General features: G+C 36.1%; 1 protein-coding gene across 1 annotated transcript in view; it reads right to left on the minus strand.

The window, feature by feature from the left end:
- Nucleotides 1-836: 836 nt before the first annotated feature.
- The window catches only part of LOC107747216 (solute carrier family 12 member 5-like), a 54,679-nt gene continuing 43,913 nt past the window's right edge, over nucleotides 837-11,602 (minus strand). Inside the window, exons 13-27 of the mRNA XM_016561665.1 lie at nucleotides 11,314-11,488; nucleotides 11,112-11,230; nucleotides 9,726-9,824; nucleotides 9,342-9,461; nucleotides 8,217-8,321; nucleotides 7,916-8,084; nucleotides 7,644-7,839; nucleotides 6,406-6,575; nucleotides 5,950-6,081; nucleotides 5,748-5,855; nucleotides 3,577-3,702; nucleotides 2,994-3,208; nucleotides 1,951-1,965; nucleotides 1,638-1,771; nucleotides 837-1,536 (exon numbers count right to left, since the gene is read on the minus strand). Coding sequence (XP_016417151.1) covers nucleotides 1,445-1,536; nucleotides 1,638-1,771; nucleotides 1,951-1,965; nucleotides 2,994-3,208; nucleotides 3,577-3,702; nucleotides 5,748-5,855; nucleotides 5,950-6,081; nucleotides 6,406-6,575; nucleotides 7,644-7,839; nucleotides 7,916-8,084; nucleotides 8,217-8,321; nucleotides 9,342-9,461; nucleotides 9,726-9,824; nucleotides 11,112-11,230; nucleotides 11,314-11,488 — 1,975 coding nt within the window. The 3' untranslated portion in view covers nucleotides 837-1,444. The remainder of the gene's footprint in view (nucleotides 1,537-1,637; nucleotides 1,772-1,950; nucleotides 1,966-2,993; nucleotides 3,209-3,576; nucleotides 3,703-5,747; nucleotides 5,856-5,949; nucleotides 6,082-6,405; nucleotides 6,576-7,643; nucleotides 7,840-7,915; nucleotides 8,085-8,216; nucleotides 8,322-9,341; nucleotides 9,462-9,725; nucleotides 9,825-11,111; nucleotides 11,231-11,313; nucleotides 11,489-11,602) is intronic.

Below are 11,602 nucleotides of genomic sequence, written 5' to 3' on the forward strand. Positions count from 1 at the left end.
TGGTCAAGGGCAAAGCTGATAGTCATTGATCCAGAAGTGCTTACACCTGGCTCACATTAAACCCTGGTCAGTTCTGTCCTTGGTGTAAAAACACACCTCGGACATTTACGCGGTACACTGGAAGACTTGTTTTCAACAAAGAAAGATTCCACCTATGACAAGTAATGAAACAATGGAGAGACAGTATAGGAACAAAATATAAAGCATAAAGGGAAGGTCACACTAGATTTGGAGTTTCATTCACTTCCATACTTTCATTCACATGCAAACAAACACAGAAGAATAATAATCTGGTGGACTTTGAGCTGCCTATTAGAATATCTATAAAATGTTTGACCAATAGAGGATTTAAATATCATATTGATATTGAGGAAACTCTCAGTTTAGGGATTTTTCATAATCTTGTTCTATATACACTACCATTCAAAGGTTTGGGGTTGGAGAGATTTTTTTTTTTTTTTTAAGAAATTAACTCTTTTATTTTGACTTTTAAATAATAAAAAACCCATATATTTCAAATAAACGCTGTTCTTTTGAACTTTCTATTCATCAAAGTATTCTGAAAAACATTATCATGGTTTCCACAAAAATATTAAGCTGCACAACTCTTTTTAACATTGATAATAATGATAGGAAATGTTTTTTAAGCAGCATATCGGCATATTAGAATGATTTCTGAAGGATCATGTGACCCTGAAGACTGGGTTAATGATGCTGAAAAGTTAGCTTTGCATCACAGGAATAAATTACATTTTAAAATATATTCAAATAGAAAACAGTTATTTTAAATAGTACTTATACTACAGTTTTTTCTCCATCAAATAAATGCAGCCTTGGTAAGCAAAATAAACTTTCAAAAACATTTTAAAATCGTACTAACCCCCAACTTTTGAAAGACCGCGTAATACAAGTTTAGATAAAAACAAACTTTTAAAGAAAGCTGGATGAATCAGAACAAATGCCACATTTTGACATTTAAAATGGACTGTTTTGAACTGCCCACCAAAAATACAGTGGTTTTGCATGTTTAAAATCCAGTGTGACTGTCCCTTAAAAGTATTGTTATGATATATAATATTAAATAAAGAGAAGTTGGATCAGAGTATTTGGTCAGGTGCCACTGGAGAACATGGGCTTTTGGAAATTAGTCAGAAAAGACCAACTCAATCATTTACTGATCTGTGTGTGACATAAGCTGTTGAGTTTATGAGGTGAGAACTGAGCCAATAAGAGGAAGATTGAGAGATAGATAGAGGGATAGAACTTAATCATGTGGAAGAAGTGACATCTACCAAGCTGGTGTCTTTTTAGACTATGTAGTGCAAAGTCATCTGATATGTGCTGGGGCGTTATTGCTCATGGTGTAGGTTGGGGTCACTGGGACGTTCCATCTATGTAGTGGGGGACGAGGGGTGAGGAATATTTGGCGGTTGAGCTGAGCCCCTCAAGAGTAGATAGTGATGACCTCACGTCCACCTCCACGCACGAGGAGGACCCTGTTGAGACCCTCAGTCAAGACCTCGAGGAACTCCATGTCTGTGTGAATGAAGTTAAGAAGCGAACTTTCACATTTACATGAGAGCACAAACTGTAAAAAAAAGTCTGAAGTCACAGATATTTAGATGAAAAAAGGATACAGTTCTCTTCTCCAGTGCAGTTCTTAGGAGGTCCAGGCATGTTTAGCAGGACTAGTTTAGCTTCCTGGGACTTCTTCACAATGACCTCGTTGAGTTTCTGTGCGTGGTGCATGCGTCTGACATTGGAGTGGTTCCTGTATGAAACACCACATTGCAAAGACTTTTTTGTGAGTGTGATGGTTTCTTTATATGACTACATATTTAGCAGATGTGAAGCGCACATTTATATGTGATAATTAAGTGCGCCATCTTTTAAAATAATCAGAAGGTATCAAATGAAGTAGCATTAGTGTTATCTTAAAAGTGTACTCACAGGTTCTCCCATTCCCTGAGGCATAAACGAAGGAAAATAACAACACAGTGAATAGAGAACAACACAAATACAGTAGCACACTACAAATTTGACTTTAACCATAAGTTCAAATGTAGGGATGCACCAAAAGAATACAAAAAGCAATATTTCTCAGATGATTACTGATCAAGTTAAAACTATAAGTAGGTTGGATGGTTTTTATACACATTAGACAAATATCGTTAGCTTTTGTGTCATGTCTCACTGATTTCTATTAATTTTTTGTGTTGGGTGTCAAAAAACGATTCTCACTGTTTTTTTTCCCTTAAGTGAGCTAAGCAACTGAAACGAATGCAAGTGCTACAATAAATCTAATGATGACAAAAGTGTTTCTGTTTCAGAGTAGAGTTTAACTTACATTACTGATGTTTGCTGCAAATATGCAAGAAAAAAACATTGTAATTTTGTTTTACATAATGTATGTTTTTATATATTTTTATTTTAATAAAATAAATATTAAATAATAATTACAAATGATTTATATTATAAATATATCATTTAAATAAATTATGAAATTAATAATTATTTAAATTATTATAAATGTATACTAATTATGATGAAAATAATTACTACTATTTTCTTTCATTATGTCTTTCATTGTAGGCTTGTTATACATCCAACTAACTGATCGATTTACATTGATCAGTGAACAATGCTCAGTGACTGGAAATACCTAAATGTGACATTGAAAATAGCTCTTGCACATCTCTGTGGGGCTGTAATTAAGTTTTGTTAAATTAAAGTGTCAATACATTGATCTGGTGTTCCATAATCAAATGTATAATAAGCAAAATATCTTATCCTGTTGTTTTGTTGTTAAAATCAGTGTCGATGCATCTTTATGCAAAGGTTTGACTAACACCTCACCCTCAACGAACAGAATAATACGTTGATTGACTGAACATTTCCTTAATAACTTAAATCTCATTTCTGATTCGTTAAAAGCTTTCGTATTCACCTGATACAATACATACTCAGTACAGACCGTCATTATCTTGACTCACGGTTTCATGTTGAACATATCCTTTATGCTTTCAGGGTTGGCCACTGCTGGGTTATTGGGCTTCTCCGTATTGTCCGTCCAGGTCATCTGCACCTCCTCTCCGGGGCTCACGGCTGCTGGTGTGGGAGCAGTAGGGGAGGTGGGGCTAGTTGGGGTGGGGGTGGCATTTTTTCCCTGAATGAGCTGAACCTGTCGAGGACGGGAGAGACGGACAGACTAAGAGAAAGGTAAAAAGAGTGAGAGGGTAGAGAGGGATAAAAAAAATGAAGAAGTGAGAATTGCTGCTTTTTTGGTAACCTTCTTTTCTCAGAAGGATAAAGAAAAAATAGAGGGGGGAGAGAGACGCACTGCCAGGGTGTTAACAAGAAGAGAATGATTTTCTAGTAGATAATGACTGAGAGAAGAGAGAGAAGGGCGAAAATAGAAAGTGATAAAGAGATGCTATCTTCATGGCTGACAGGTCCGTGCTATCATCTAATCGGCCAGAAGGAAGAAGGGTGTGATTAGCTCAAATGGAAAACAAGCACAAAGTCACACACTTGATGGATAATAGCACAGAGAACGAAGTGAGAGACAGCAGCTACCTCCTCCTCAGATTTCTCTTCACCACTTCCTCCCACAGACTCCTCGGCGATACTCCTCTGGGGGTGCAGGTTTGAAGGGTTCTTTCGCCGTATAGAGCCACGGGACACGTCTGTGATGCTCTGAATCTGAAGAGACAACATCAGCGCTGTTAGACTGATTCAAACTATCAGATTTATACTGTTAATCGCTTTATGTAACAGTTAGTTACGGTTCTCTAGCTTGATTGGCTAAGCAGCTTTTCTTCCTTATCTACATATACATTTTATAATGTTTCCTTTTGTGTTCCACTAACAAAAGAAAGTCGCAGGTTTGGATCAACATGATGACAGAAGTTTTATTTTTGGGTGAACTTGTGACTTTAAAGGGGTCATATGATGCTGCTAAAAAGAACATTATTTTGTGTATTTGGTGTAATGAAATGTGTTTATGCGGTTTAAAGTTAAAAAAACACATTATTTTCCACATACTGTACATTCTGTACATTCCTCTATGCCCCGCCTTTTTGAAACGCGTCGATTTTTACAAAACTAATCGGTCTGAAAAGCGAGGTGTGCTCTGATTAGCCAGCTATCCAGTGCGTTGTGATTAGCCGAATACCTCAAGCGTGAGACGGAAATGTTACACCCCTCACCATACTGTTGATGCCGTGCCCCAGCCGGAGTGACCAGGCAAAAACATTAAAACCCATTACAAACGAGGCATTTGTTGCATCCAGTGGGGACATAATTACTGATTAAGAGAAAGGAAAAAATGAAATCGCATCATATGACCCCTTTAACAACTTTCGTTTACTCTTGTAAAAATCAATGCATCTTTCACAGCTTATTGCTTCAAATAAATGGTGTTTAGTAGAATAAACCTTGTTTAAAAGAAGCGAGCTTAATTGTATTGAATGTGCACTTGTAGTAGAAGAAAAAGTAGTATATAAGTATATAATTACACTTACAGCAGGGGTGCCCAAACTCGGTCCTGGAGGGCCGGTGTCCTGCAGACTTTAGCTCCAGCTTGCCTCAACACACCTGCCTGGAAGTTTCAAGTACAGTAAGACCTTGATTAGCTGGTTCAGGTGTGTTTGATTAGGGTTGGAGCTAAACTCTGAAGGAAAGTGGCCTGGAAGGGCCAAGTTTGCCCACCCCTGATTTAAAGGGGTCATATGATGCTGCTAAAAAACAGCATCATATGCGTTTTAAGCATATGCGTCTACATTATTTAAGCGTCTACATTATTTTGTGTATTTGGTGTAATGAAATGTGCTAGAAAGACCTTGATTAGCTGGTTCAGGTGTGTTTGATTATGGTTGTAGCTAAACTCTGCAGGACACCGGCCCTCCAGGACTGAGTTTGGGCACCCCTGACTTACAGAAAATATAGTAATGAAATAAAAAGCCACTTAAGTGTACTTAAAGACAGTACATTTTCATGACTGGTTATTAACACACTTAAGTAGACTTTTAAGTGCACTTGATATAATGTCAGATCTAATAATGTAATAATCAAATGTCAAATGTAATAATGTCACAATTGTAAAAATTACTTTAAAATAGATTTTGAATCGTTGTTTTATTATTCTTTTGCCATGCTTTAAAGAAGAACACTTAATATATTGACTATATACTAAAGCACATGTAAAGTACTTGATTATACTTTTAACTGTAGTTTGTCATTTAATATTACATTTTAAGTTATTATATTTCAAATGTACTAAATTGCAACTTTATTACAAATATATTGAAATGCATGACTTACATTTTAAAGTAGAAATGACATTAAAGCATATTTTAGTTACCATAAATGCTTGTCAGTACATTTGGCAGTACACCATATTTCAAAGACAATTTTGAAGTAATTATGAAATGACAAAAAAGATGTAATTAGGTGCTACTTATGCAGGTCAAAAAAGCACTCGAACATTCAGCTAATTGCATTTAATATGCATTTCAAATATAATACATTTTCATTTAACTGTAAAGAACATCCAAAAACATTACAGTTCAGTTCAGTTCGCACTTAAAGGAATAGTTCACCCAAAAATGAGAATTCTGTCATCATTTACTCTCCCTCAAGTTGTGGAACATGTGAAGTTGAATAATGTGGGTAACCATTTTTATTCTCCTCGAACCTCCATAGTATTTTTTTAAGTATGCTAAATTGTCCTTTCCCCCCCACAATACCTCTCTCTCACGCTCGTTCTTGGTCAGGTGCATCTCCTTGAGGATCTGCGACCGCTGCTCCATCACCAGGGTCTTTTCGTAGGTGTAGGCAGAGATGTCGCTTTCATGCTTGAAGTAAATGAAAGAACAGGTTAGAACGTACTGTTGTCAGTATCTGTGCATGTATGTGTGTGTGTGAAGGCAGTGTGTGTTGGTTTCTCACCATTTCAACCACCTCCACCTCAGCATCAAATCGCAGATGATAGAGGAACGTCATCAGGTCTTTCTTCATCTGAATGCTGTTGTCGTCCATCTGAGCCACAGTGAAGATACGCATCTTGCACTTCCTCCACACCTACAGTTGAAGCAATATGATTATCCAGTGTAGTAATCATCTCATTCAAAGACATGAACTGATTGTGATCTCAGTTTTGATAGCTAGTGAGTGCCCTCACTAGGCAGCAACTAATATAAGGCATTGGAACTGAAATGAAATGTTAATTGAACACACAATAGGCATCAATTTCATGAATCCTTTAATACAGCACATAAGAGACTCATATACTGTAGAGTTTAGACCAGAGCTGTATGATTCTTGTCCGCAAGTAAAGTACTATTATCTACCATCAATAATAAAACATTTGCTGCAATATTGACCTGATCACTCCATCAACAGTACCTTGTGGTGGCGCAGAAGGAAGGGAAGGAGCATGAGCATGCCTCCATCATGGACAATCCACCACACGTCGATGTGGCCTTCAGTGAAGCGCTCTCCGTTTGATGGATATGCAGAGATGTTCTTCGGCACCAGCAAGGCCAAGTGAGCGGCAGTGGTCTCCCTAACAACCTCTGTGGGGGAATAACAGTAAACTCAGTACACCCAATAAACTCATGCACAGGGCTACTTGAGGAAAAAAATCTAATTGTGTTTAAAAAAAAAAAAATCCAGGTTTGCTTGTGCTTGTTCATAGATCAGCACAATTTGTTCATTATATATAAAAATGGCTATAAAATAATAATAATTGTTACTACATAATAATATAAAAACACTACATCAAAACAAAACAAGAACTATTGTAATACTTCAAGAAGTGATATTTTAATATTTCAATGTAAATCAAGTATTTAAGAAAAAATATAATAATAATAGTAATTTCATTTTACATTACAAATGTAAAATTACAATTTATGACCTTAAAAAAAATTATATATATATATATATATATATATACAGTATATATATATACTATGTATGGCTGTTTTGATTTCTTTAAACAATTATCTTTTTGTTGACAATTGTTTCAATTGTCTTCAAAATTTAAACCATTAAGCTTTTATGTGGATGAAAAACTGCAGGGAGCCCTTAAAGCTTCTCTTTTGTTGATACATGCTTCTCATTACAAGTTTTTGAAGATGGTTGCTGCAGGTTTCCCTCCCAAATACATGTCAAAGCAGCCCAAAATTAGAGCGGATGCAAAGATGAACAGTTTGCATCTGGCGGATCATAAGCTGCTCATGTGTAAAAGCACAGTACACTGAAAAAAATGTAACATCTAAATTTACTGGTTTAATAAAAAAAATGGATCACTAAATCAACCACAATACATTCATTTATATCAACAAAATGAATGCTATTTTGATTAATTGTTCAGCCCTAGTCATAGACATGTATGTAGTTAATATTCATCTATGTAGATATCTGTGTTTATCATTGCTCATAACAGACAGTTTACAATCTTTTGTGTGAGCATAGCTTTACTGCTTGATAACATAGGATTATCAAGCAGTAAAGCTATACGCTGCAACGAAAGTCATGAAAACATGGGTAAAAAGTTCATTGACTAGATATCAGAGGCTGTGCTCTCTTTGCCACACTGTCCAAACTAATCCAAGTCCATGTCTCGTCTTTTGTCTTACCAATGAAGTTCCTGCAACGGTGGTGCTCCTCAGCCTGTTTCCAGTTCCTAGGGAAGCTGACCAGAACCGTGTTGTGATGGAGGCCGCCTAGACCTCCAGCCTGGATCAGGTGTGAGGTGGCGTCCCGCAGGTTAGAAGAGATCACAACCTGACTGAATCCCTTCACCTTCTCGACCTCCATCAGCTTCCTTAGGGACTGAGAGAGATGGAGCTTATTAGTGTCTAATTTCTTCAGGAGCTCAGGCTTTGATCCTGTGTGTGTGTGTGCGTACTTGGTCTCCTTTCTGCGCCTGTGGTTGGTTGTTTAAGTAGGTGCCCTCCACACACGCTCCCACGATGGTCAAGCCTTTGCCCGCTTTCAGCTGACTCGTCAGCGACAGCAGTCGAGGCTGCTCTACGTTCTGCTCCGCATCCAGACTCATGAGCACCAGAATCTGGGGCCTGGAAGATTGATAACATTTAAAAAAATTTTAAATACATTCTCAATATTTTGGATGAATGTAATTTTAAATGTGACAACCATACACTGCTTGTTTGTTGTGTGAAGAGGCATATTACTGATCAGTCACTGACCTCCAGTTTTTAGTGTGAGGAGGACCTTCCTCCAGCCTCATCAGAGCATAGCGGGCGGCACTCAGAGAAATGCCACGAATCCCATCGCCCCACTCTTTCTCTGCCCTACAGAGAGGAAATACACATTTGGTAATTCAACTTTCTGTGGATCGGGTGTTCAAACTATGCCCAAGTTATAACTTTTAGATGTTACCAATGTTTAACACAATAATTTGATGATATTACCGTTTTATTCAGCTTTTTGAAGTCTGAAATCAGGATATTACTGAACAATTATTTTACATCACTGTTTTTAACAATAAATAAAAAAAGAAAGAAAGGTTTATACATTTAACATTAATAGATACTGAAATATGCTGTCAAGTTAATCAAACTGAACTATTGTTTAAAAGTTTGAGGTCAAAACAATTTTTTAAATTAATACTTTTATTCAGCAAAGATGCTTTGAATTATTATTAAAAGTGACGGTAAAGTTATTTATAATGTGACAAAAGATTTCTATTCATCAAAGGATCCTAAAAAATGCATTATGGTTAAGCAGCACCTATGATAATAATAACTTATTAGAATGATTTCACTCTGACACTGAAGACTGGAGTCATGATGCTGAAAATTTAGTTTTGATATCACAGGAATAAATAAAATGTTAAAATATATTAAAATATAGAACACATTTTAAATTGTAAAAATATTTCACATTATTAGTGTTTTACTGTATTTGATTAATTAAATACAGCCTTGGTGAGCATAAAAGAAAAAAAAAAAATCATACTGACCCTAAACATTTGATATTTTAATAATTGACTACATTTCTATGATTATATTTCAGGAAGAGGGACCCTCAAGGTTTCATCACTTTTCGCAGGCCAAAATTTTGATTTACATAAGTGATGATCATTCATCAACAATCTTCCACTAATAATCATCTAAAACAACAGTATATACATTTACAGTGAATAATTACTCCGCTGCATTCGTCAGGCCTTTAAATAAATCCTTATGAAAAAACCTAATAGCTGTACAGACAATAATGCCTTTTCTGCCAAGAGTGAGATTGATCTAGTTAGTGTGAAACTCGTTAGGTTTTTTCCTTTTTTCTCCTGAGGCTCATTTAGGTTTGCTTACCCGCAGAATTCTATGTATTTGTAGATGCAGCTGGCGATTACCATGGCAACGATGGCGTAGTACCAGGAGCAGAGGAACATCAGGGTAAGACACAAGCTCATGCCCAACAGTGACAGAGCCCTGGAGAGACATCACAGGCCATCTCATGCTCATTTGTCCAGCTGTGATTTTAGTGTCAGCTGTGTTTACAGTAATAATGAGAACCACCACAGATGATCTTAGCGGTGGAAGAAGGACTTATTTATGTGGTGTGATACATCTGTTTGCCTTCATTTAAGACTTTCAACTTTCATCCCCTCAAACTAATAATTTTGTAAACAAACACACTTTCTGTTCTGTCAGGGACACAAAGCTAAGGGAGCAGGTGTTTGTGTGTGTTCGTACCAGTGGTAGAATTTAAAGCGCGGCCTCCAGTTCGGGGTCCTGAGGAGCGTCTGCAGCGCACAGGCCAGATTTACAAACATGTAGCACATCAGGAAGAACCTGTGGGGAAAACAGATAAAAACTCATCTGTATATGTAATAATATACAGAGATATACTGCCCCCTTGGAAGTTTTCATGTTTTGTTTTGCAGTAATGAACCACTATTTATGTATATATACAGTATGTATGTATGTACTTATATTTATATAATATTCTATGTCAAACCAAAAACACACATGGACAACTTTTATTATAGTTACTAAACACAGATTAGTTTGTATTTAGACAGTAGAATTAAATGACAGTACAATGTTATATTTGTTTCCCATTTAAAAAGTAAATGTTTACTTTAAAATAATAATAATAATATAATTAAATAAAATATTCAGAAGACAATTTTTTTATATTATATTTCAAAATTTCAAAATGCTGGGCAAAATGCTATAATATTTCAAAATGCTAATATATTTAAATAAATAATATCTAAATAATATAGGACATTTTTAGATAATGTTTTATAATGATTTAAAACGTTTCCAATAATATTAACAAAACAATATTTTTAATTAATTGTTAATTATAATTCAAAAAGAAAATAATATATTTTTAAATAATTTATAATAGTTTTTAAATAATAATACAATTAAAGAAAGCATACTTGAGGATAGGCTGGAAGATACTTGGATGAATGAAAGGCCATCAGTGGATTATGATGCTTTTTGCAGCCAAATCGTGTAGTTATGGCATCTATCAGCGGGGACTAACTGGCTCATGCCAGATGTTGACCCCTTAATTGAAGCCTCTTGACTTCACACAAGTGATCTCCCTTTAACTACCTAGACTTTAAAAACCAATGGGCTGCATTAGTGATAGTTTATGTGTGTCATATTAAAGGTGTTGAACATTTATGCATTCAATTATTCTGGATTTTATGTTCATAATTATATTAGACCACTTTGTCCAGATCTGTTTGAAATCAAAGACCAGTCAGAAGCAAAAAAAGACAAATGAAGCCCACTGTGTTTTAAAGTGGGGAGAAAAAACCCCAAAGCATGACAAAGTCCATACTTTTATCAGCTGTACATTTGTAATGCATATCTGCAAAGGTTATAAGGGGGGATGTAGTGTTAGCAAATACAAAGTGCTGAATTAATGGTATTTTATTAATGCTGTTATATACCTGTAAATAAGTTTAGGAATTATTGAAGAACAGGCTTTTAGAAAAGAGGCTATTCAGCACAATGAAGAAGTTTTATTACAGCAATAGAGACAGTTTATTGCTGTTGTTTCTCTGGGAGTCATAAAGAATGAGGTGCGCTGTGTATTTTTTGGGGAGTGTTAATTACATGGACAGAATGGGAGCGACTGCATCCAGGGAGGCGATGAGGATGCCAATCTCACAGATGCAGGCCGTCAGGAGGAGAGCCCATGTAGGTTCACCGTTAGCTTTGCCATGACCAAACACCTGTCAAATACAGAATATGATCAGGTTAGCATGATCACTTAGTATGATCAAGTATCGAAGCATCAACAGATGTAGAGACGTACCCTGAGGAAAGGAATGATGCCGTCTCGGGCGATAGCCTGAAGGAGACGGGGCGCTCCTGTCAAACTCTGAAGCCCTGCCCCACAGGTGGAGAAGAAGGAGCCGAACACAATGACCCAGGGCGAGGGCCATGCCAGGGTGCCAATAACCAAGTTACCGTTGACACCTTCCCCAAATCTGTGTGTTTAAAACAGTGTTGTTATTGTTTATATTGTAATACTATCAAAAATATTTTTTTTCTTAATTCAAAGCTGAATAACATAAAATTATATATATATATATATATATATA

Source organism: Sinocyclocheilus rhinocerous, unplaced genomic scaffold (genome assembly GCF_001515625.1).
Source record: "Sinocyclocheilus rhinocerous isolate Xijiao unplaced genomic scaffold, SAMN03320098_v1.1 scaffold559, whole genome shotgun sequence".
Classification (NCBI taxonomy): Eukaryota; Metazoa; Chordata; class Actinopteri; order Cypriniformes; family Cyprinidae; genus Sinocyclocheilus; species Sinocyclocheilus rhinocerous.